The sequence below is a fragment of the Chamaea fasciata genome, unplaced genomic scaffold (genome assembly GCF_029207755.1).
Source record: "Chamaea fasciata isolate MVZ Bird 193981 ecotype frontalis unplaced genomic scaffold, bChaFas1.0.hap1 SCAF_6, whole genome shotgun sequence".
Taxonomy (NCBI): Eukaryota; Metazoa; Chordata; class Aves; order Passeriformes; family Sylviidae; genus Chamaea; species Chamaea fasciata.
Genome location: NW_027094091.1, coordinates 22,412,451 through 22,439,166, shown reverse-complemented (window position 1 = coordinate 22,439,166; position 26,716 = coordinate 22,412,451). Strand labels below are relative to the sequence as shown.

The window sequence follows — 26,716 nt, the reverse complement described above, 5'->3', positions numbered from 1 at the left end:
TCAGGATCATCAAGTCCAACTCCTGGCCCTGCACAGGACACCCCAAAAGTCACCATGTTCCCGAGAACATTGTCCAGACTTAACTCAGACTTGGTGCTGTGACAATTTTCCTGGGAAGCCTGTTCCAGTGCCCAACCTGCCTCTGGGTGAAAAACTTCCTGATGGTAAACCCCTGACACAGCTTCAAGCCGAAGTTTCCTCAACTGTGTGTGTTCCATCCATACACTTGCACAGAAACCAGACATACAGCGTCACACAAAGTGTTCCCTTAAAAAATCCACCAGGACATTATGCAATAAAAACAAGGATATACACTACACTGTAATACAGGTGACATGACATTGGTTTAGATGCACAGTATTATGTATGGACCAATTCCTGCCCATTTTTCTTCTTAACTGGGGTAAATGATACTATGATTCAATCTTTCTGTGAAGTAATTAAACTGTTTAGATTTATTTCCTCAGCATTACTCACTGTTTGGGAGGAGGGGATTTGTAAATCAGGTGTCTTTCTAGAACTGTTGTATTAACCACACTGCAGAAATCAACACAGCTGGGAGAGTCCATTCATTGCATTGTTGAGCATAAAATGAGAGTGTATGCCTTACAGGGCACATAAATAATAGTCTCTGGCAAGGACTAGCATTTCGGATATTCAGTAACATTTACTATTTTATCAGTATATGCTGGGTTGATTATACGAAGAAACCAACGAAAGCTGTTAGTTTAAAAATTCCCTTATTCACAAATGAAATACAATAAACATAATGAATGCAGAAAGGGTTTGCTTAGCATCCCCAGGAGAAAAAAAAAAGACGTGTTCACATTCTTTAGGTCTGACCCGTGGCAAGGACATAGAAGGGTTAGATAACATCTGTTACTGACCATACGTACGCTTTTAATGGTATAAACTCAGAGATCCAGACCAGCTGAATCCAAATTAAAATGCATGTGTAAAAAACAAAGTGTGACAGGAGTCAGGGACAGAAGACATTCAGACTAGCATGTGGCGTTTCCTGTGAAGAGCAAGATGGTCCGAACGTGAAAAGCTACGATCACAGTCTGGGCACTGGAAGGGTTTGATTCCTGTGTGCTTGCGGAAATGCCGCGTTAGTTCATCAGAACGAGCAAACTTCCACGTGCATCCCTCCCAAGTGCATTTGTACGGCTTTTCTCCTGGAAAAGGAAACACAGAAGTAGGGGTTTAAAACATGAACACTTCAATTCTGATAAGTTCACACATAAATCTGACAGATTTATTCTATTCCCTTGCTGAATTTTAGCAAGTACTTCAATGCTTACTCAAAAAGCCCCCAAAAGCTCAAAGCTGGAGAGCACTCTGCGCTAGAAACTGTAGTCGAAGTTAACTGACCAAAAAAAATTGTTACCTGCCACAACTCATTTTTTTATTGTCTCTCTGTTCCTCTCTCTGCCATATTAACACTTGTTTTGTCTTACGAAGCGCAGAAGGATGGAGGTTTAAGCATTTGTTCAAGTATTTTCAAAACAGAGGTCTCATTTTCTAGATTTCTGGGGGAAAGGACTGTGCTACCATAAAGCACAACAGAATCTTGTGATTTCTGAAATTTAATGTAGTGCAAATGACTGGCATCCCTGTTGCAAGTACATCAAATGAAACTCTCTATCATTACTAATAAGTCATCCTCCTCCTTTAACATCACTGTATTGCCCAACAGGTAAAGGGCTGGCTTGATGCACAACAGACATGAACTGGGCTCCATTTCTCCTAGAAGAGGTGCCCTTGTAAAAATCTTGGGTGTGTATATATTCATTCAGCACGCCAAGATGAACATCTCTGTGGAGAACAGAGATGGGGATATAATTACTGGAACACTCATTCAGAAAAAAAGCATCACTGCACCAGTGGTTAGCATCTCCACACAGCAGATGCGTTTGCTTTTGGCATACAGTCCAGACTTCTGCAAATGGGCTACTCCCATGGAAATCACAGTCAAATTTAACAGTGATGTCACAGGCAAGCCAGTGCAATTTGAACGGATTTGGTGTTTACAGGGTGTGTGGACTGAGTAAACGGCAAGCAACTGGACACAAAATGAGTGAAGAGCCAGTGAATGTAAAACACATCAGCATGCACTGTGAGCCTGTTCTGGCTTACGGTCTCTTGTAGGTTTTTCCTACTATGTCCTCTGTCTTTTGCTCAGCCTATAATTACTTTCACAACAATGTCAGATCTACCTTCTGTCATTCTGTTATTTACACCTGTGGTCACCTGGCCATTAGCAGAAATTACAAGCTTAGCCTACTATTTTACCATAGACTTGATGAAAGAGAAGCATAGCTATGCTCAAACCTGTATGGGTTCTTCGGTGAGCTTTCAGGTGGGAGCTTTTAGTGTAGACTTTGTTGCAGCCTTCATAATCACATCGATGTATTCTGCGTTTTCTTTGTGTGTCTGGAGATTCCACAGGTAAAGGTCTCTTTCCTGGCTGAACTATAACTGAAGGGTGATTCCTGCAAAGTCAAATTGATGTTAAAAATCAAAAACATTTAGCAAAGCAAACTTTAGCTAATATGATTCATAACAGAGCCTTTTTATTCACTACCACTCTGTCTCTTGGCAGAAAGAACAACATTACATGCATGTCGAGAAATTCAACAGAGTTTAGCAAATTTTGTGTACTTTAGCAGTAATATTTTGAAATGTTTACTCACTTTGTGGCATGATGTAGCCTTTTTACAACTTCCTAGCCCTTTCTTAAAACTGACAGAGAAAAACCCCTTCAACTTCGTGTTTTTCAGTCAAACCCAGATTTCTTAATATTTAACTTAACTTTTCTTGTATTTGTTCACTATTATTTTTCCTTCAAATACAACTAATTTGACTGTAATTGGAAACAGCTATTCCATATTATTAAAGAAATTGTGTCTTTAGGGTTTCAAAGCAGAACTCAATCTTTATTGTTCCAGCCACTCCTTTAGAATGTAATTATGAATTTCCTGTTTGGTGCTGGCAGCAGGGTGCGGCCTCCCTCTACCACTGACGTCAATTCCTAAAAGTAGAGCTTAGCCTGTGTGGCACACCCACAGGATGTCTGAAGTTGTCCCTCCACCTTCATAAACATAATTTTTCACTTTAGAAGTCCACAGGTACAGTGCAGGTAAGACATATACGAACTACACATGGACTTCTGCAACAAACATACCCCTACGTGTTCACGCGTGTAAAAACACATAAGCTTCTAAAAGGTGTCATTGACTGTTGAATGACACCCCTACTGTAGAACTGGGGACAACCTTGATTCTTTCTTCCACATCAATCTTAGAAAACATGTTTGTCAAAAAGGTACGTGTAGAATGTAACGTGCAGATACTAGCATTCCTGGTGGCAAAACCAGCTCCTCCACGCAACAGAAAGCAGCTCTCTAGTACTCCTCTGTCTTTTCTAAGTTAATGTATTTCACATTTTTACCAATCAACTTATGTTTTGTAACACTGGGTTCTACTGGTTACTTACTACAAGTTCCGTTAGGGCCTAATTTTCAGGAACACTGAATACCTACTTCTCTCAGCAAAATAAAGGGCATGTGCTAAGGACAGAAAATCTTGTGCATGGCTTAAGAAAAAAAGATTTTTCTATGACCCCACAGCAGCAGAATGGGGATTACCGATGTGGGAAAAGTCGAAGTCTGTTACTGATTCTTTTCTTAAGAGTTAGAAGCTGGGAACTGGGAGCCAAATTCTCTTTCTTGGGTGGTTCTGTGACTGTTGAGTGATGTACTCTTCAAGTACACATGAAATCTAGCTAAAAACATTATAATGGCAGGAAATCCCAGATGGTGATGTTAGACAAGAGATGTACAAACTCTTAAATATGAAGGCAGGTTTCTAGCTTCCAAAGAAATGGCTCTCTAAAGCAATGCACAGTCTTAATGCAGTTGCATACCAGTCTTTTTGGACAAGCTCTGGCTTAGGACAGCAAACAGACTTGGTTTAAATCATTGTATGTGGAGGCTAGTCCTGGACATGGTAACATCTGGGAAAAGGGAGAAAAAAAGGATACTGGCCATATACCATTTGTGATACAGATTTTCAATCTGCAAGTGTTTGGAAAAAGCACTGAGAATGTCTCCTTTTCCCCTTATGGGAGAGGAGGCTGGCAGTACAACAGAATGTTACCAATAATCAGATAGGATGTGGCAGTTTTAAAAAATGGTTAGGGTGGTGTCAAATTCAGGGGTAAATATTAAGTAAGTGCCAATAATAAAAGCATAGCCCTAATTCTTTCATTCCCTCTTCTACAACCAGATGTAAGTTCACCTGAGTCTACCCATTTGTCACTCTTCAATAGGTAAGAGTATCTTCCAAAAATTACATTAGAACTTCAACAGCTTTTTCTTCTTTACCACAGCACTGTGTCAAGAGCATGAGTTAGATTTTGAAACTTGCATGAAAGCATGTTAATGAGGCTCCTTATATTTGGCCAGAGATTATTATTATTACCTCAAGTTTGATTTTAGAAATAACTGCACATAGATTATCAGTCATACTAGAAAGTCCAGCCATCCCTACAGAAATGCCACCAACATTATTTTTATATATAGACAGACAGATAGATAGATAGACATGGATATCCAGATATAGACAGATATACTGCCACAAGCTAACACTAAAGCAAATTAGGTCATTTAAAAGTCTTAAATAAGTCACTTCAGTGACACTAAAGGTTTTCTATGCCCCTTTAATGTAGCTTAGGTTTCTGAATAGTACAGTCTGGGCAGCTGGAACCAATGAACAGTGATAAAAACTTCAATGCCTAACTAATGGCTATAGCTCATAAAGCTGTGAGACAACAACATTTTTTTAAAATAAAGGTTTAAGTATCTCATCTTGTAACTTGTGTGAGTTATCTATGTTTTTTTTTTTTTAATGATAAGAAACACAATTTATAAACTTCATGTTCTGGACACAGCAGAATGTGAACTTGAAAGGGCTGGCTCTAGGAGCAAGAACTAGAGCTCCACAGGACAGCTACAAAGCAATTTAAGCTGTTCCAATGCAAGGACAGAATCTCCATGAACATAACACTCAGCATGGGCAAGCAGAGGAGATGCTTTGGAAACATTCACATAGAAATGTTTTCTGTAACAAATCCATCTACACATTATACCAAATTTTATATTCTTTGCTCAGTGGATGGGTTTCCTGGGGAAACTAGACCCATTGGGAAATAAATAATGCAAATCACTAATGCAGGTGACAAGCCTGCAGAAGTCTCAGCCCTGGAGGAAGGGTGTGGCACAAGTCAGGAACAGCACTTACTGGTTTGCTCTTGTAAAAGAGACTTAACAAAGACAAAAAAAACACTGAACCATCTGATAGTCCTGACCTAGCAGTAGCATGTTTATTACAATAAAATGTGTAAGGTGATTTAAAAAGAAACAGCACATAAACATAGTTTATAAAAGCTAGCTGGCAACCAATTGCAAAGAGCCCACAGTCTAGGAGCTGCATCTAGACTGTTTGAAGACAAGGAGGGGTGCCCACAAGAAGGCTGCTGTGGAATGTAGGCAGCCCTGGTGCTGTGGTGTGCTTTTGAACCCAATGGCCATGAGCAGGAGGAAGAGGCAGTGCTCTGGAGGAAATACAGGAGACCACCCATCCATCCTATGCTTTTCATTCTCTCTTTGGACCATACTCAAACCAGGTTTTGAGTGTCTGGCTTGAAGCCCTCTTTCCCTTACTCTATGAGGTGAGGTCAAACACAACCACCTCAAGGGTAACTGCGAGCAAGAGGGAAGTGCAGAAATGGATTCTGAGGTTCTGTGCTGTGAGCCCTGCTCAGCTCTCAACTTCAGCTCCTGCCAGAGCCACGTTGGCAGCCTGCCTTCCTACCCAGACACTGCCTGCTGAAGGATGAGCCAGGCTCTGGTGATTCCCTGGCTTTAATAAGTTGACAGGATCTTCCCTAGGAAAATAGGAAATGGAAAGGTGCCCATGGCTCCTCAGGTACTTTCCTGAGAACTTTTTAATGTTTTCAATTAAAAGGTTTATGGCCCAGACCTAATTTCTTCTTCTAGCCCTTGTCCTTTCTTCTGCAAGCAGCAGTGTTTTAAAACCCATTAGATCTGTGATCCAGTTCATGCTGCAGCCCCAGTAACAGCTATACCAGCACAGTGAGTTAATACTGGGATGGAAACAAGTGGCTGTGAGGGAAGAAAGCTTCAGAAACTACTTGAGCTGCCAAAAAAAATCACCCCCAGAACAATGGCCTCAGGTAAAAATGCAATTTCACTGGATATACACAGAACTTGTAAGCCTGAAGAGGTTCTTCCCACCAAGCAGGCAAAACTTTTGAAAAGACAAAGAGGTCCTCCAAGAAGAGAAAGTTGCAACACTCATTTTAAAGAAAGGTATTTCAAGTAACATGAACAGAGATATCAGTATGAACTGTCTTTTAAGTTTCTTTCAATTTTGCTGCTGGTTTTATGTAAGTAGGTTATCACTGGCTTATTAGTTCTACTTTCAGTAAATTGTGGAACTGGGACCTATCATCACTTTAGAAATGCATTCTATAAATGGCAGATCTATTGCAATGTATAAACATGATCAACTCCTGTGTTGGTGAAGAAGGGGGAAAAGAAAGTTGAAATCACGTTTCATAGTGACAGTGGTAGGAGGGATTTTCCTGTATTTTATGACATGTTCTAAAGCATAGCAACAATCCTTCCCACTCCTCAGAACTGCTAACTATTGTAGTAAACTGCTTTCCATTCCTCTGCTGATCTTGGGACTACTGTTAGCTACTTACTCTTGCAACATTACTTGCTGAGGAGACAAGGAGGTCATCATTGGAGGTGACATTTGTTCAGGATAGAAGTCAGTCTTTGATGGTTCGCTTCCTGGCTCTACTTTGATTGTTTTCTTCAGTGTGGGCTTCTCATAAGACTCAATGACGGGCACTGTATGGGAGAGGGCAGGAGAGGGAAAGCAACACATAAAAATTAAGAGTTATCGAAATAAATAATATACATAAAAATCTATAGTTAAAACAAATCCATCAGTTCTACATTTACTGTGACAATTTATACTAAATACAAAATCTTCCTGTTTTAATTATCTCCTGACGAACTATGATTCAAAACATTTCTATTAATTTTCATCAGTCTGATGTTATTATCAGTCCACATCTTGGTAGATGAATAGTTTATGTAGATACAAACAAATGCAACAGAGCTGGTGACGGTGTGGAGAACAAGTCCTGTGAGGACCAGCTAAGGAAGCTGGGGTTGTTTATCCTGGAGAAAAGGAGGCTCAGAGGAGACCTGATCATTCTCTACAACTGCCTGAAAGGAGGTTGTACCCAGGTGGTGGTTGGTCTCCCAGACAACTAGAGACAGGACCAGAGAAAATGGTTTAGTTCGGGCATTAGGAAGAATTTCTTCCCAGAAAAGGTGATTAAGACACTGGAATGGGCTTCCCAGGGAGGTGGTGCAGTCACCATCCCTGGAGGTGTTTAAGGGAAGACTAGATGTGGCATGTGGTGCCATGGTGTGGTTGACAAGGTGGTGTTTGGTGGCAGGCTGGACTCAGTGATCCCAGAGGTCCTTTCAACCGAATTTGTTCTGTGATCCTGTGACCTTGGTAAGTCTGGTAAAATATTTACCCAACAAATTCTATGCCTGTTTATTTTGGAGGAACAGGAATTATGTTCAACTTCCTAAAATGCAAACAACCCACAGAAACCAAGCACTTGGATATTTGTGTTATTTTATAGGGAGGAAACAGCATAAAAAGGAATTCTGACAACACCAACCTTGCATGCTACTTGGAGTTTCCATCTCATCTGCAAGAACTGTGGACACCATGATGGGCTGCTGGAGATGGGGAGCATACATGAAAGGAACTGGCTGGACCACAACAGGCTGTATAACTGGGAGTATCCCAGGGCTTCTCAGTCCGTGGCGTGAAAGAGCAGCGGCCATTACAGGTGGGATTGTTATTGGCATAGAAAGAGGCTGTACTCCTGGGGGTGACGGTGTGAATTTACTGAGAGGTGAGCTGGGTGAGGACAGAGTCAATCCAGGTGAACTTCTCCTATGCACAGTCTGAAATTTTAGTGGGGAAGGAGAACTTCCAGTTGAAGGTGGTGAGCTCCGTTTATTTACTGTAAGGTCTACTGGCTCCATCTGGATTCCATTTGATAGTCCTTCAGGGTTTGAGTAGAATTTATTGTGCAACATACTTGGTGTAGAATAAATGACGCCGTATTTGTTTGGCTTCATTTGGTCCATGTAATTGGATGGGTATGACTGTCAAGAGTGGAAAAGAAATACAGAAAATCAAAAAATACATCAACACATACAGCTACTGCTGAAAAAGAAAGGCAGCCAATAAAACAGGCAAAATGAAGAAGTTTCAAGAAGGCACTTTAATGTACTTTCTAAATAAAAGGGAATTAAATTAAGCCTCAGATTCCACACACAGGAAGTTAATCAAGTTCTGATTCACTAAGTGTTTCAGAAGCAATGTAAAACAGATTATGAAAACAAATCTTCAAGGCCTACTCAACTACTTTTCTCCCTTTAAAACTGCCTGTCATTTATTAAACTGTACATTTCTTAACTGACCTGGGAGATACACCTGCTATGCCAAGCATATTACTATATACTGAGGATCATAATTTCTAGAAAGAGGGGAGTTCACTTGGGCTTAGAATTGCAAGTAATCAGTCCCAATCAAATTTTCAAAGTAACTGAAAAACAATCGTCACTAAAGAAAGAAATTATGAATCTAAACCCTACAATCAATACAAAATACTCAGCTGAACTATGTAAGTAATGGGTGGGAAACTCAAGGGTGCAAAAGGTAAAATCTAAACTTTTCTAAACGAATTTTGGAGATATAAAGCAGCTAACTAGCCAGTCTTATTTTGGAAAATGAATACAAGGATAAACATTTGGTGAGTTGGAAGAATATTCCTGTTAGTGGTAGCTACCTCTTCCCATTACAATATAAACACCAAAGCTCATCTTGACCTATGTGATGACCTCCACAATTTAGTAATAACTTTTATATCTATGTGTGTGTATGTATTATATAAGTAGCACACATATCTAACGATTTTTGTAAACCAGTAAGTATTAACATTAACTTCAGAGTGCAGTATTATTAAACAAATATCCACACCAATACTGCATTTAAAAACTGTTGAAAACTGAGGCTGTTTACTAACAGCTAACTCACAATGGAAACTGATATGATGCTCTAACACAGCAGTGAGACACGGAAAATGCAACGCACTGAAATTTTTTGTTGTGTTGTCAACTTTTTGAAATAAAATGCTACCTTTGGATTTTAGGTAAGTAAACTAATATTAAGAAACTAATTACTTCTTTGGTTACCAAAAATATTTTGATGAGTGGGATTAAAAAAATGTTCAAAATGGTATAAAGTGAAACAGATCAGAAGTATAAAACTACTGTATTTTTATAAAATTATTTTCATAACATTTCAATTATTTTTCTTGCTGGGGTGAACACTTCTGTCAATACATCTTCTTGGTTTCTTACCTCTGTCTTCCCTGTGAGGCAATACTTGGTTCATTTTAAAAATCAGTGTAAACTGGAGGTCTTTTTGTAAAATGACACAAATGTAATTTTATTCTTTTCAGTTACTGTTTGAAACACTGAGTTTAGAAAATACTCAATTATCCTCCTGCATTGATAGCACTTTGTTGATAAAATAACAAAGCTGAATCACTCAGTCCATAAAACATTCAAATAAAGCAGCACACACGATGGCAAATAATCTTCAAACAATAAATATTACAATAAAATCTCTGAAAGTTATGTATTCTCTTTATGACTATTCTTACAAATTCCACCAATAGAAACATTCATCTTTGATGGTAATTGGTTTGTCAGAATTTTATTAAATGCCATTATTGCAAGAAGTGCAGTCTGTAGACTTGCCAGCACTGCTGAGCCAAGCAATGAAATTATTAGCATTTTAAGTAATGGAGACCACTAAATATTGATATAATTTAATATTTAACAGGATTTAGTATCTATTAAATCTGATCAAATTATAGGCACAGCCAGAAAATCAAAATTTTAACAGGTAAGAAACATTAAATACATCTGTTAAAACTCCTGTTACTGGTTTACAGCGCAGAGTTCACCCAGCATTTACAAAATGGTAAACATTCCATCACTAAGCATCAGTGCATTTAAAGTGCTGCAGGTTTGTCAGGGATGATCACAGTGTCATTGCCTATGAACTTTTCTTCCCTTGCAAGAACGCTAAAAAGGAAAAGGCCTGTGAAATTTAAATCTCCAGGAATGCTTTTGACCAATGAGTCTATGAAGAACAAGCAACCCTAGGTGTAACCTTATCCTAAGAACACCTGGTGGGAATTGGAGGAGTAACTGTCAGGATGCTCACATAGTTTATACATTCTTTGATGGGGGAGCGATGATGATTGTGACTGATTTTGGTGCACAGCCTGCAAAAGGGTAGAAATGCCACTGGAGACTGGGAAAACTGCTCTCTTGAGACTCTGGGCAGCTTCCAGATAGATTCTCCCCCTCCCTGGTAGGGAGGCCAGCAGAATACTGCCACAGCAAGGACTGGAACACTCACTTTTGGATGGGTGAGTAAAAATGCCAAGATTCAGTCACATACAAAGATAAAACCCTGAAGCAGCTCCACAGGTGCTTTGCTCCTTTGTAGTTGTGCATTCTGCGAGGCCGAAGACTGTAAACATTTCTAGCTGAACCTGCTAATATATTTATATATAATAACCCTTCGGACCTCATTATATTACATACTGCATTGACAATATTTAGACACTGTATTATCAGTAAATCTTATCATCATGACTCACATCATCAGTGTCATATTTCTTGTGCCTGACCAAGTCTTCTCTCTACTACTCTGCTACACAGAGAAAAACTGTTTATTCCAAGTCAAACAAAAAAGCAATTTGTTTCACCAAATGGTAACTGGTATTTGTCCAAATGTTTAAAAAGTCCTTGCAGGAAACAGGTAGTCCTTTAGTTAGGACTTGGATGACTTTGTCAGTAGTTCATTAAAAACTATTATAATGTATGTTCAATAATTCATTTCAATAAATGGCATGAGCAGTTGGTAGAGTGATGAAATAATGTGGGTGCAAGCTTCAGTCACCTGAAAAGTATAGTTAATCCTTTCAGCCACACACCCTGAAATACAGTGGTGTCAAAACCTTTACTAGTTTCCTCCTTCCACTCCTACTATTGCAGTGTTTTAAAGACAGATAGACTCTACATCTACAGTGTACATTCAGATAGAAGAGTGAGTTATTTCTAGGGGGCTTAATTTAATTTGGCCTTTAATGATTCTATCAGAATGAAAGATGCAATACAAAGAATTCTGATTCTAGATTTCTGGGTAATGTTAGCCCATACTGCTCTGCTTAGCACTTAACATTACACTAACAGTTTCCCTATCATTCCACCGCCTCAAAAGGTGGTCAAGAAAACTAACTCACTCAGTGGCTGCTATCCTTTCCCATGTTTTCTCCACATCACCTCCCTTTAGAGGTGTCTCCTGGGCATTTTCTGTTGTGGCACTAGGGCTCCAAGAAAGCCACAAGACCAAGAAGAGCTGGGAGCTCGAGGGCTTGGGGCTAAGCAGCCTATGTGTGTACAGAAGCTGAAACATACATGGTCCTGAGCCTGAGGAAAAACAAAGTAGTGTCCAGTGATGGAAACTTCACTCCGAAACCATACTTTCCTCTGGACTTTCTGCTTTTCATTTTCTGCCTTTTTTTTTTTTTCCCCTTATGCAATGGCAAAAAGAAAACCATAAAAATGTGGTAAAATGCTCTGAGTAGTTTTTAATAGCTAGTCAGAGTGATTACACTGACTTATGAGAAAATTCCAGACAATCAAAGCACGGAAGGCACCACATCACTGGGAGAAGGATATGGTGTAGAACAACTATATGGTATCATTCCAATATTTGAACTCCAGTCTGGAAATGCACTTGGCTCAGAAATGCCCCGTTGTTCTTCCCATTGCAATTTTTCCTTCATCTGCTGGTCTGAGAAAGACTGCTCACTCCTCTCCTGGTGAGCCTTTTGAGGGACTGACCTTGCCCATCTGGCAGAAGCACACAACTGTTTGGGCCACTTGTGTGTCTTGCGCAGAATCCCAAACCATTGCAGAACCTTCTCTGGGAGATGCAGACAGACGTGCAAGAAAGGTGGCCCAAAAGACAGCAGTGACACATCTTTTGTAAAAGAGGCCTCTTTTCTGGTTTCAATGCACACCATTAGATAATCTTAGATTAGAGTAGATAACCACCACTAATCTTAATACAGTTGCACAATAACTGTGATTAAAGTGACAGACAGGCTGGCCAATATTTAACTTCTTTCATGACCCAAATATTGAAATTCTTTCAGTGACAGTTTTTTTTCTATTATTACTCTCCAGCAAATGAACCCCACGTAAGTCAAACTGTAATTTTAAAATGCATATACACTTAACACCCAGAAGTATTATGAATAGCACTGAAGAAATTAGACTCCTTACAGATGCATTTATATTTATGAAAATTACTCTTTGTTTTAAATAAAACAGGAAACAAACTTTGATGCCATTCAGGGCACAAGTTTAATGCTCACTCAGTTATGTACACTGACTTCACCCTTCTAATGGATCAGCCTTCCTCGGGGTGTGGTTTCATGTTATACCTAATCGGTTATTGCAGGCTACTGCTGAAAGGGGAGGTCCTGTTCTCTCATCCTTCCCCCTCCCCTTGCTTTAGTATTGAGCAGCTGCACAGAATGAGTTAGATCAGCTTCCGGATCTGACCAAAAAATAAGTATTTTCGGTGGGTTTGCAATTCTGACCATTCATTGAGCTGATCCAAAGGTTCCAAATCATTCTAGGACCGCACAGTTCTTCAGTCACACAAAGGAGACACAAAGCTGGTACGGAGGGAGCAAAGTTAAAACCTTTCTTTTCAGCAGCAGCCTATATCGTCACAATTCTCATTGCACTGCTCCCACCTAAATGTCCCTGCTGCTGTTGCATATCAGACTCTTCTCTGAGATGACCCTATACTCTAAGTTCATGGAAAATTAACCCAACTTTAAAGAAGTGTCTCCTCTTCCCCTTTTTTCCTCACTGCCCTAGTTCTCATTTGCTCACTTGGTAAAGTAGTGCAACCAGTTTACCCAGCAAAAAAGCCATTGTTGTCTTGGGTTTTTGCAGGATTAATTTTCTGCTGTTTACAGCAGAGTTAGCCACAGGCACCTGCTCCCACAATCAAGAGGAAAACAGGGACAGCAAGAAGCTGTTCGAAGGTGCAACATTAAAACCACAGGCTATTGCCACTTCACCATGAAGAGTGGCATCTGAAGTTCTACCCATCTCCATCAGCAGCATGAGCTAGAGAGATGATATTTAACAGAGCAGTGGCTCAGGGGATGCCCTCTCCTCTGACAGGCAACTGGTCAGTCATTTAAGGCAATAAATTAATAAACTACAGAAAGTTTTCCTAGAATGGGAATCTGATTCAGGAAAATACAGCTTCACATGCTTTCCTAAGCTAGTCCAAAGCCTAATTACATCTCATCATGACTTTAAAGGTGCAAAAACTAAAGCGTCATCTTTAGCACCAATATATTTGAAGTCTTACCACTGAAACAGGCTCCATGGCTTCTTGCTTGATAGGGACTGGGTCGAACATTAGCATCTTTTTTATTCACCTGCTCTGATGCCTCTGAAGTTCTGTCCTGCTGGGGAAAGACAAGGTGTTAGAGAGCCACAGGAAACACCTGGATCAACTTTCTGAATAGTAGAGAATTTACTATTTTGTCAGATTAATGTGAATATTTATCCATCGCTAACACAGATTTTTAAATCTTTGACTGAATTTATTGCAAGTTTTTTCTTTCCAAATTGTTATTGAAACAAAGGGACATCTGCTCACTTTCATTAAAGTCAAATTGAATTTTTGTGATGCATGTCAGCGCACCAAGACCACAGAATTTTCACTTTCATTAGCTATCAAGTGTTCTAACACGTCACAGTCTAAACTACGCATTTCTCATCAGCATTACAACCTCAGAATAACCTTGTTTATACAAGTGAACTGCTTCTGGAGAGGATCTCCCTTTCCTAAGAGTCCTAATAGAAACACTCAATAGATCATACACAGTGACACTGATATCAATGCAAAAAAAAGATTAAAATTCAAGACTAATGGACTATATTCAATGTGCTACACTGGTTTAATAGAAAAAAATGCATCAGTTATAACAGATTTACCGACAATCCAACAGCTATTTGTGCTAACTGTGCCAAATAAAAGCACTTTAAAAATCTGCTTGCATTCTGTGCAGCTTCAGGGGTTTTTTCCCTACAATGTTCAACCTTACTTGTCCAATCTCTAAATGCCTGAAATAAAAGTATTTAGCATAAAGCATGTCATAACTGTCACACCACACATTTGCCATGGTCATCTTGGAAAGATACCGGGGAAAGAAAGGAGGTACCTCTTCTGGGTAAAGCCATGAAAGCACACAGAGAAACTAAGGGGAAGCAAAGGAAGTTGCTCACAATGACATTTAGATGTTGCCAAGCTGTTTATAAATCACTAGAGTTTATACATTATATGACTGATGTCAAAGGAACAAGTTCTGACCGTACACCGCAGACTTCACAGCCCTGCCTGGAAGCGGTACAACCTCTTTTAAGACGCGAGGACAAAAGTAAATGACACAAATTGAATTTGGCCGGTAGATGGCACTGGAAAGAAGCGAATACAGTCACACTCCACCGTCTGCAATTCACCCGCAGGACAGGCTGAAGGCTCACCAACAGATTTGTAGCTGTGGCTGGGAAATTCTCCCAGAAACGTAAATGAACATTTGAAGATATACCTGCTCTAATTAAAACAATTCTAATAAGCCTACGCTAATGAACAGTTTTGCAGTGAGCATGTGTTTATAGATCAAAATTTGTTAAGAGCTTCCAGAGAGAGATGGCACGAGTTATTACAAGTCTACCATTAGTTACTCAGGTACATAAATGAAGTTTAAAGACTTCTGGAAGTATATTACAACAGTGTGCACTTTGAATAATAGAAATAAACAGGTAGCAGAGTAAATGATAGTATCTTCATAATTCACCTTATAAAAGTTGAGGGTCTGACAAAAACAAATGATAAAACTACAGTGAAACAAATAATGCAGCTTAATGCAATTTCTAGTTTAAACTTAGTATGCAGTTTTAGTTTCGGAGCAGTCGTGTAAGATGACACTATTTGCTAAAAGTTGTGATAATTCTGTAAATACCTTAAGCGTGTTTGTGAGAAGGTTATTAATTACACTATTTTCTTAGAATGGTTATCATTTAGATAATTGTTATCAAGTTATCTTTTTCAGGTTTCCACATGTCACATAGCTAGAACTAATGTTACGGAATACTGACTTGCCAGAAATATATCCATGTATCTATGCATCATTCATATTCTCACACATTCATCTGCATTGTGAAAACAGGAAAGTTGTACTTTTAGACATGAAAAAAGTTTACAGTATAATGTAGCCACTCAGAGCTCCTACATAGGTATTTGGAACTAATTCCTATCAAGTTTCCAGAAATGTTTGATTTTTAGCCTGTATGTGCATAGATAAAGTACACACCAATCTGAACTTTAGTGAAGGAAGAAAGGAGAAAATAAAGGAAAGAAAGAAGAGGAAAGAGAGAAAGAGAGAGAAAGAGAGAAAGAAAGAGAGAGGAAGAGAGGAAGGGAGGAAGAGAGAGAGAAAGAAAATGTTTGTTCTAAGTAAATGCAACTATGCTCATTCTTTCTGTAATTTTTGTAATTCTGAAACCATATTTTCTTCAGTTTAAGAGTTACTCCTTTTCACCTTTTACTCCAAAAGAGTGTGTGAAAAGACACTTTATACACATTTCACATGATATGCTACACATTTCAGTATTTCCTGAGATAGCTCTAAATCACTGTGCAGGAATTGAACTGACACAGACAACAGGAAGTGTACTACTCTGAACAAATGTGAAAAGTAATTCTCAATCTTTTCCAAGTGCAGTCATCTAAGAACAGCAGAGGAAAACTTTACTTTTATGTACGTTTACTATGCTGCATGTGAGTATAGGAATCAAGCATTTCTTTATTTATATAATGTTACTCTTAAGCAGGTTTCTTTTCCCCATTTGATAGTGACTGGAAACCAATATTCAAGAAGGGAAAATGAATTAAGATAAAACACTTGGTCCTGTCGGATTGCTACATAGTCAATGTAAGTCAGCTTTGGATCTGGCATTTAAAATTTATCTCAAAATGATGTTTTTATAAGGCTGTAAATAAACTCACAAAAGACTCCTCTTTGTATGTAAAAATAATGCTCCAAATTGATAGCTTGGACCACACTCATGGGCAAATATGTGCATGTACACTCACACACTAACAAAAAAGCATGGTACCTCTACTAAGAAGTAGGTAGTTTTTCCCAGTATATTTGCAAAATCATGCCTATTAACTCAAAACTTCTCAGTCTTTTGCTCCTAAACATTTGAGAAGGGGGCAATAGAGAAGGTAAACAGTCTTATCTATTACAGCGGAATGAAAAAACAGTTGAGTTCTATTTTACAGAGTGATTTCAGAATGTACTTGTTTGAAAGCCTGCAAATTGTTTAGTACATACAAGTAATTTCTGGAAAATCAAAATACCATCTCTCATTCCTGAGGTACTCTGGAAAAACTGGTGAGGTAACAACAATATATTCATGTTAAAGGTATTAATAAGTAAGAACTTTTGTCTTTATTAGGTAAACTGTTTTGCATTAAAGGGTTTTCTCATGTGAGGTAAAAGAATTTAAAATTAATATAATCTGAAACTAAATAATTAACTGCAATCCAGTAAGCAAACATTCCACCCTCTCTTTTTTTTTTGCTCTCCCTCTTTTTTTTCTGCTCACAAGCCACCCAGTTTTACTTTCTTGCCTCCTCCCATTCACTCCACCCTGTGGATCTCTGCCAAGTCAGTCCAACTTGTCCAAACAGGACACAGCTTTTGATAAGATTTTGCTCACACCCTGTACTTCAGAAAGACGCATGAAGCAACTGGGTTTTGTATGCAAATAAGGACAGGTGCAAGGTAAAGTCCAGGCAAAGTGCCTCAGTATTCTCCTATCTGAAGTCCAGTGAAGACAGCAAGCCAGAAACACTACTGCCCTTATGATCCAATATACAGCAAGGTATCCATTCCAGAAGGGAAGTTCATTATCGTTAGAGCTCATCTCCTTGTCAGGATTGAACAATTCTCAATATTAACTTCCTGACAGGTGTATGGTTTATTGTTTCAGAGACATAATTGAGATTAAATGAAAGCTTAAAGGTACTTAAACATGTATTCTGACAATAAGGGCTTGGATGGATTATTTACTCTGGATGAAATGTGCAAAGTGGTTAAAGAATGCACTGAGAGTACACATCTGCACTGCAGAGCAGCTGGAAAAGGGCAACCACAGTGCAGCTGCTCCCAGCAGCCCTGCACATCTACTTTCAAGGTCCACCAATTCTGCAGACCTGTTATGAAAGGAAAGGGTGGGGTGGAGGACCAGTTTTGACTATGCACATCCAACAACAAAGGTTTATTCTAATATAAAGCCTGTGCTCTCATTAAATACCTGGAAGAGCAGTCCGTGACTGACTTTTGTTACATACATGGGGGTGGTGACCATACATTTTGCCACACTTCACTCTGCCTGAGAACACATACAGGGTTTATTTCCTCAGTCTTTGTGCCTGGGGGAAGCAAGGGAATGCTGCCCCATGTACAGCAAGTCTTTGTCTAGAAGCTTCAAGGTATGATTGTTATTGTCAGTATAATTACACAATAATGTAATGATATCTCCTAAATTAGCACTGCATGAGTGCCCTCTGCAAGGAACTGCAGCTCTTGCAGCACTGTTTGAATCCAGCAGCAAACACTGTTACATTGCAAAAGCTCTTCATTCCAAGCATATTGGGACTCAGACCTGCTGCTCTGAACCTATGACTCCTGTGAACCTCAAGTCAAACTTGCTCTGATACAAGGGAGAAGCAATAGTATCAGAAGATTTTTCACTGCCACTGAAATCCACTGAAATCCAAAAGGGAAGGGAGGTTTTCTGAACCCAGGTGAGAAGTTGTCTTCAGTGGAACCTCCAAAGAGTTTGACAGAGAGGAACCAGTTTCTGAGACAGACATTCCCTGTGGAAGGTAAAAAAGCTGTTTTCCAGAGCTTGTAAGGTGTTTGCACTTTACTGTACTAGTTGCTCCTCAAGACCTGAGTCATCAAAAAAGTGTTTCTAAAGTTCCATTAACTTTAATGGGAAGTAAGCAAGTGCTTAACTGCACTTGACCCCAAAATAGCAGCAGGCAAAGAAGCTCTCCAGCTTAGCACAGCAGTCAGACTCAGCTAAAGCAACAAAGGTCCAGACACGGTGCTGTGGGAAGACACCAGAGCACCCAGACCATGACGAACAGAGCAGGAGGAGAATCATGAAGAACCAGCACACCAAGAAAATCTTCTACTGATCAATAGCCTTCTGTGTTTATTTGCTGGATTTCCATTGGGTAACCATAATAATTGTTGAAAATGTTAGGACATTTTGTAAAAGAAAATGGCACCTAGGCAAAAATTTACTCCTTGAGGTTTTATTGATAGGCCTTTAAAAAAAGAGCATTTCTACAGAATTCTGGTATTCAGTATTTCAAATTACATTTGTTTCCTAGCAAAGACTTGAAAATCTTTTATCATCCTTCCTTCAGGACTGCAAGCAGACTGAAAAGCTTGTGTTTTTGCACAACTCGTGCATCATGACTTTGTTGACGTCACCTTGTTTGACCTAGAACAGCTTTGACAGGTAGCAGACTTAACGGTATTTCAATTAAATTTCTGATAATACTGTTGCAGGCTCTTTGAAGCCACATGTCTGGAAATGGCTTTCTTGTATGTAAAAATCTTCAGAATAAATGTTCTTGAAGTGCTTGCTAAGAAAACATCTTCTTTACCAAGGAAAAATTGAGCCCTGTTCAACCTTCAGTTCTATACTTACTGAACCTAAGAGGAGAAAGAAAATCTCTTGAGGCACCTCCATCAGACAATATTCTCCCTTATCAGGGCAGACTGCTGTCTGGTTTCCTGTCCCAAGCTACTTCTTAGAAGAAGAAACAGTGTAAGGATAAAAGATCAGACTTTTGAAAACAAATTATGTATGTGGAATGGTATGATAATCTTTCCCTTCCAAACTGAACTTCACTTTTCTTGTCGTGTTTTTCTTAAGAGGTTAATTTTAAAGATAATTTAAAAGGAGATATATTAAACCTTTTAATTGTGAGGGGAAAATGACAGAAAATACCGTTCTCTTATGTGAAGGGTTCTGCTATTTCAGGAAACATGAAAAAGAGATTCAACATTTTTACAGCATGGGAAAGAATAAAGAAAATCTAATCTTAGAGAAAGGAAGTATACATTTATGAATAACTGCCTAAATGATTGATTTGAACAAGAATCAGAATACAGGGCAAATGCTGATTAATTTCTATGAACCTATGGAAATTTAAAAAGAAACCAAAAAACCAAACAACCAGGGAAAAGAGGTGGACAGTATAGTGGGTACAAATGTGACAGTGATCCAAGCAGCCTAGACTCTTTGAAAGTGGAAACTCTGTCATGTCTTCATGGATCAAGTTAGTTGGCTGGTAACACACACGGTCTGCATGATAGGCAGACCATGCGTTTGTTTGGAGTTTTTTTTCCCTTCTGAGTTAGTTTACTATTTAAAACCTGTTGGAGCTTGGTCTTTCCATTTGGCTGATCTACACTTACACTTCCTTCCCCTGGGAGATATCACCTGCAGCTACAAAACCCTCAAAGGAAGCTTCGGCATCAAGTGAATGCTTCACAGGAAAGAGTTAAATCTCTCCTAAAACCAGCTCTGCCAAACTTCATATTCTGGACTGGAAGCAACTAGCCTCGGAATGAAAACACAAAGATTGAATGCTGACAGCATAAAAGAACTCTAAAAGACCTCCTGTTAGCAGTGTTAATTAATATTTAAAAGTTGGTTTACAAAAATTATTATAATTTTAACCTCAGTTCCCTATTTTATAGAACTTCTGGCTACAAAAAGGTGTGAACCACAAAATTTACTGCATTTATTATACAGCAGTTTCCAATATTAAACACAGTTAAAGGCAACTCTTTTCCTCTGTCATTGAAAAAAAAAAGGATTAGCTGTTTGAAATCTTGGGCAAATTATCAGTACGAGAATTAAAATATGTAACTGTGTTCCAATGGGTAAACTCATCCATGGTGTTCTAAAACAGAAAATCTACAAAATAAAAACAACTGAGAGCAACACATTAAAATAATCAATAAACAACTTACCAAAACTGTGTAGCCAAATACTTCTTTTTATCTGGATTTTTGAACAGACAAAAAACAGTTTGCTCTAAGTATGTGCACATAATCCAGTAGATTTTTTTTCACATACAATTAAGCTCTGAAAGACATTTAAAGTGTATATTTCAGATACTTCCTAAAGATACGTTCAACGATCTCAAGCAGCTAACCTGTAGCATCCAGAAGAGCAAGAACAGGAATTAAAAGACTACTTTAAAAATGACTGGGGGAAAAAAAAAAAGAGTAAAATGAAAGGCTGGAATTATTTCTGTGTGTACAGAAATCAGGCATATTCCAGCTCCTAACAGACAGGGAAGAATAAATACTCCATCTTGCATTTTCATCCAGGGCACATTGAAGTTAATGCGATGTTTTCCTCTCGATTTCAATGAGCTTTGGCTTGGGTCCTTTAGCTCTTCTTCTTGTCAGATTCAAAGCAACAGAAAGATTTATGTTTTTCTCAATTTCCTCTCAATTTTTCACTACATCTGTCTGCAACAGGGTGAGGGGGAGAGATAAATATAAGAACAAGAGTAAAACAATTACTTTTATGCCTTCAAAAATGCAAAATGCAGGACAGTACTTATTAATGCCAAAGAAAAGTTAGACAACAATGCCTCATATTCTGTATTACATCTGGAAGACAATGATTCTTCTAGCCTGTATGAGGAGAAAATACCTATTCCTCCTGAGATTTGGAAATACGAAGTGCTTATAGTGAGCCATTCAGTCAGAATCCTCTCACAACTACGAGCCTACAGATGTGGACTTTCTTCTCACTTACACTCTTCATACATCAGTGCAACTCTGTAACTTTAATGGAGCTATTCCAAATCAGCTGATGAGCAAGTGAGAGCAGAAAACTGGCTCACAACTTTCTGGAGACTTGAGTTCAAGTTTTCAGCGAACAGAGCTAAAAACTCCAGTTCACCCCCACAACTATATTGGAGTTGAAGGCGCGCGTTAAAGGTTAACTTGGAAACCTCGTTATGACATAACACAGGCATCTTAAGCAATCCTCAGTGTGTAGAGACATGATAACTCATCGGGTGGGGATTGGGAGTTGAGGGGCAGTGACAAGGGGCCTGGACGAGGCTACCGAACTGCCAGAAAACAGCCTGAAACAGGAAAGAGCACCACATATGCCACTTGGAATGTGTGACGCAAACCCCAGCCTTGAAACAAAGAACAGGAAACAGCTCTGCTGGCTGTGCTGGGGAGAAAGCACAGAGAAACATTTAGGCGGCCCTCCCTGACCCTATATTCATGAGCAGCTGGAGTCTTTTAAAACAACAACAGTGGGTGGAGGTGTTTGTTCATTGGGTGTGAATAAAAACACTGTCCTTATGCAGGGGACCTGCCCTATTTACAAACAGTCTCCCTTAACATGAGGGAGCAGGAGATTTTAAGACACCACAGGTCAGGATTCACTGAAACCTTCCCTCAGACCAGTTGGTTTATTACAGTATTTACACAATGCCAGTAGCTAAACAGAGCTCTGGCTTCATGACATCAAAGAGGCAGCGCCCAGCCTGGCAGTAAGTAGCTTTTTTTTTGCAGACAGAGCTGGGGGATGAGACCATTGCAGGAAGGATTTGTAAAGCTTGGGGCTGCTCCTGGACAGTGGCTCACTCATGCTCAATACTGCTCCATAGCTGAGGACCAACGTCACTCAGTACACTCAAGAATATTTTTCTAAGCCATCACATGCTTAGCCTTCCACATCCCTGTTTTCATATGCACTCAGACTTCATTTCGGAATCTAATTTCCTATGAATTTACTACTTTTATTTTTGAAGCACCTACATATAAAGCTGAATAAATGAAGTAAGCTGAAGCAGAGGAAGAGCACAACTTGTCTACGTTTCATGCAGTACAGTAACTTCAACACTTGTTTTCCTTCAAAGCTGTGGTTTCAAATACTCTCTCTTCTCTTAGATACCTTGCATCAGTTATTTATATGCCACGAGTGGGGCATCTAATATTATCAAATGTGAGAATGGTACAGCGAATTACGTGGATGAGTACCACAGCAACACATGCTGCGGGGCTCCAAGCCTGGAGTAATGCGGTAAACATGGGGTAAAAACTGGCTAGTACAGCATCTACACAGCAAGGTGTGGGTGTAGGTTTTGTGCCAATAGTATCAGTTCCATACTTTTTCATACTAAATAACTGCAAATATAGGTAATTTGGTGATTGTATACATCTTTAATATCACTGACTCTTCAACTCATCTCACTCACACATCCTGATTTATCTGGAGGCTTTTGCTTTAAGCTAAACAGGTGCTGACTAGGTCAAATGTTCACAGTACCTAAGGGCTCCCTTGCAGTTCTGCAACTTGGAGGAAATTTTGCTTGGATTCTCAGAAAAGGAAGAGAACATTTAGCATTCTTTCCTGCCCCCACCCCTCGCCCTTACCCCTAGTCTCTCTCGTCATCTGTACCATAACTATAACGGGAAAAAAACCCAAAAATATTTGCCTGCTTGTACAAAAAAAGCCTACTCAAGTTAGCTTTGAGTTTTTTATATTTTGGTACTAGGTAATAACGATATATTCTCAAAAATACAAGGTGAAACCTAATTTGAAATAAGCATCTTCTGGGTCAGGTGGGATTATCAAATCCAGATGTTATTCCTCTCACACAAATACCAACTGTTCATGTGATTATCACGCCAGTATCTTCAAAGTATTTAACGGAAAAGTCACTAGTCAGCAGCCATGTAATTCTGTCTTTTCAATAAAGATAATGTATATTTATATTAGTTTAAATGAAGTCAAATCTTCAGAGCTCTCCTACCAGCCACTCAAACTCAGCTTTTCCCAACAATTAAACCTTCAGAGTTCATTCTATAAACAGTGGCACTTCCTGAATTTTCAAAGGTGAGGAAGTGAATAAAACACAGTGGACAGTGCAGGTACAGTACCTGAATCAAAAGGAAAGCATACAAAACAACTTTAATATATTTTTTAAAATATAATTCCTGGACGACCACTTGAGCTATTCTGAACTAGGTCCTTCTCCCAAGCTCCAGTTAGGTGCTGTGATCTCCCAGCACAGGCTCGTGTTGCTGAGCCTTCCTTTGCCAGGGCCCCCCTGCCTGTGCCAGGCACTCACCTGACAGTGGTCCAAGGCAAGTAACTTCTAGTCCTATTTCGGTTAAAAACAAATAAACAAACAGAAATCCAGAAAAAAAAAAAACCCTAAGAAAAGACCAACAAAAGGCATCTAGCAAAGGAAAGGTTATTTTTAAGTCCACACTTCGCTGCTGTGCTGTCCCACGTTGTACCTTCGCCTGCATGGCGGCCAAGCGGTGCTAAGGTGACGTGACAGTACGAGGGGCAGGCTTTTAGGAGCCGATTTCATCCTGGACTTCACCAAGAGTTAAATGGGGGACATGGCGCTTGCCGATCCGCTCCGCGCTACGGCTGGGACACGGCCCGGACGCGAGCTCCTGCCTTGGCACCTACCCATCGCCCGCGGAACCGAGCGAGCCCGCTATACTTTCCGCCTCGGTCGGTCGGTGGGGCACCGTATGCCGCCCGGGATCCGATGGCACTGCAGCCTCTACCCGAAGACGCGCCCGTCCCGCCCCGGCGAAAGGCCGGGGGCTGCGGCCGCGCTGGGCGGGAGAGCGGCCCCGGGGGGCGGGCGGCCCGCGGGGCGGACAGGCGGGGGGGAGGGCGCCGGGGAAGGCGCCCCCCGAGCGGCCCCGCCGGCCACACAGGTGCGCTGCCCGCCCGCCGGGCGCGGCGGACAGCGGCGGCCCCCCGCCCCCGGCTCCTGCCGGCCGCACACAGTTTCCCAGGCGCCGCGGAGAGAGTCCCCGCGGCGAGTTCTGCTCCCCCTTCCCCGCAACTGCGGCCTGACGGAGGAGACCCAGCTCCCGCCACCCCCGGCGTGGCTGCGGCTCTCGCGGCACCACCTTGCCGCCTCGGGCTCCGCGCTGCTCTCAGCGCCTGGAAACTTTCCTCCTCAGGCACCTCCATCCCGCAGCCGGCACAGCCCGGCCCCCGCATTACCCCCGTCCTCACACTTACGCTCGGCAAGCGGTGCGGAGCGCGCCGCGATTCCGTCGGCTCCCGCAGCGCCGGGGGTCGCGGTAGGTGGCGGCGGTGGGAGCGCTCCGATGGACCGAGGCGCGAGCCCGGCGTGTCCCGCGTCCCCGCGGCTGAGACGCCTCAGCGGTGTCTCCGGGACTGTGTGCGAGGAGGAGCTGCCCGCTCCCGCCCTCCGCCCGCTCGCCTTCCCCCCGGGCTCCTGGCACCGGGCCGCGCTGTCACATGACGCCGGCGCCGCTCGCCCTGCCAGGCTCCCCGGGCCGGCGGGGTGAGTGGTGGTGGGAGGGTCACGGCAGGGAGCGCGGCCGGGCGGGTCCCCGCCCGCGGGGTGGAGGCTCCGCCGAGGGGCCGGGGCGAGTCACCGCTCACAAGCAGGCGGGCACGCACTGACTGCGCGCCCGCCCTGCCTCCCGGGGGCAGACGGCCTCGCACAGACACTAATTATCCCCAGCAGCCCAGGGAGCGGAGGAGAGGGGAGTGGGGCCGCCCCACCGACAAACCTGCCCGTCCAGCTCCTCCTCCCCGCCCGTGTGTCAGGCAGAGGCGTGCACCTGGCAGCGGCCCTGCGGCGCGGCGCACCCCTCCCTGCTTCCCTCCCTCCGCGTCCACCCCGGCCGACCTGCGGCGGCAGCAAAACAACAAGCAACACCCTGCGCCCGGGGGGAAGGAAGGGAGGTGCTCACGCTGGGCCGCTGCCGCCGAGCTGGCTTCGCCGGCAGGGGCTGGGAAAGGGCGCGGGGCGGCGCGGAGCCGGGCGGCGGCTCCCCGGCCCTGCCGCCGCGGGCTGCCTGCACCGCGCCCCGTCGCGCCGGGGGAGGTGGCGGGGCCGGGCGGGGCGAGGGCTGGAGCGCGGCGGGCGTGGGGCAGAGGTGTCGGCCCGGCTCCGCCCCGGCTTGGCGGCTCGCCCGGCGGGACCGCCGGCTGTTGAGGCCCCTGGCGGGGTGGTTTTTATAGCTGCGCTCAGCCCGTTGTGCCTCGGGTGCGCTCCCGCCGGAGGGAAAGGGGCTGGCGGGGAGAGGCGCTGCCAGCTTCCCTCGACTCGACCCCAGTCGCCAGAGGCGGCGATCCCCTCCCTCCCCTTCCCGTGCCGCCGCTGCCCGCCCAGCCCTGCGTCTGGCACCGGCCCGGGGCAGGTGTGTGTGCGTGACCCAGCCCGCCCCTCCTCCGGGCTCCGCTCGCAGCGGGAGGGGCCGGAGCGGGGAGCGGCGCGGGGCCGCGCTGCCCGGGGGGGGGGCCGCGCTGCCCGGGGGGGCCGCGCTGCCCGGGGGGGGCCGCGCTGCCTGGGGGGGGCCGCGCTGCGGGGCCGCTCCCGGCACGGGGATGTGGGGTACGGCGGGGCGCTGGCTCTGCCCCAGGGCTGCGCTTGCTGCTCGAGACAGTTTTGAGCGGAGTGCGCTGCACGCACCCTCTGTGAAATGGGAGGCACTTAAAACCACTGATAGACCGAGGGACTTCACCGGGAGCAATACTTTTTAAAAAATGTATCTTGGCTGACTGTATCTATTCCACTGGTTAAGGAAAAGTGCTGCCACTTATTCACTGTAGTGTGCTTACAATGGTTGTAGTGTGCCATATGAAATCATGTTCTCTCCTTACTGGTGTATGGTACCTAACCACGAGACCAAGAAGAGGCAAATGCTGTGCCTGGCAAGGCCCTGTCCAGTGCTAATGGCATGGACAGAGGAAAAGCCAGTGATAGGTGTGGATGGACAGGTCACCAGGCAGGTCTTCATTTACATGCTTTGTTTCATGGGTAAAGTCAGTGGAAGGGACTGAGTATTTCCGGCTCTTCAGGACCAGTCTATGTATATAACTGTCTTAATAGGACCCAAGGGTAACATAGCTGTTTCTTTGTATGTTTGGGTTGAAATTTCTGTTCGCTTTGCTTCTTATTGACCCAGTCGATAATGCTGTAAAAACAAAGCAAATAAGGAAGGGGAAAGGATGGGGAAAGTATTTTCAAACACGCGGCTGTGCACGCGTGTTCAGACTATGTCCTTATTCCTAGGATGTTTTAATAAATCCCATTACTTATCTTGCTAGTCTGTATGGCTTTAAAAAAAGCAAATTAAGACAGCAATCTGAAGCCCTGAAGGGTGTGACTCAGTGACATAACAATAAATTGTAGTATCTCCTGCTAAGTAATTACACCATATCATGTCACAACAACGTATTGTTGAAATACTGTCATGT

General features: G+C 42.3%; 1 protein-coding gene across 4 annotated transcripts; it reads right to left on the bottom strand.

Moving 5' to 3' along the window:
* Positions 1 to 647: 647 nt before the first annotated feature.
* On the bottom strand, positions 648 to 25,149 carry KLF3 (KLF transcription factor 3). Of its 4 annotated transcripts, none has more exons than XM_066185612.1 (7): positions 24,503 to 25,149; positions 20,443 to 20,949; positions 13,674 to 13,770; positions 7,798 to 8,293; positions 6,793 to 6,943; positions 2,335 to 2,495; positions 648 to 1,178 (listed from the first exon to the last, which is right to left on the bottom strand). In XM_066185612.1, exons 3-7 carry the CDS (start codon positions 13,728 to 13,730, stop codon positions 997 to 999), a joined length of 1,047 nt encoding a protein of 348 aa, XP_066041709.1. In that variant the 5' UTR covers positions 13,731 to 13,770; positions 20,443 to 20,949; positions 24,503 to 25,149; the 3' UTR covers positions 648 to 996. The 4 variants fall into 4 exon arrangements, with proteins under 4 accessions (XP_066041709.1, XP_066041707.1, XP_066041708.1 ...); XM_066185610.1 differs by having other exon boundaries at positions 13,674 to 13,773; positions 24,503 to 25,148; XM_066185611.1 differs by having other exon boundaries at positions 13,674 to 13,773; positions 20,443 to 20,557; positions 24,503 to 25,148.
* Positions 25,150 to 26,716: the final 1,567 nt, after the last annotated feature.

Bases quoted from the DNA above. Each gene is read 5' to 3' on its own strand.
- KLF3 (XM_066185612.1), bottom strand. From the start codon at position 13,730: ATGCTAATGTTCGACCCAGTCCCTATCAAGCAAGAAGCCATGGAGCCT. The intron at 6,944-7,797 runs GTTGGTGTTGTC...TCTCCCATACAG, and splicing joins AACTCCAAGTAGCATGCAAG to TGCCCGTCATTGAGTCTTAT. The intron at 2,496-6,792 runs GTAAGTAGCTAA...TTGACTTTGCAG, and splicing joins CAGCAAGTAATGTTGCAAGA to GAATCACCCTTCAGTTATAG.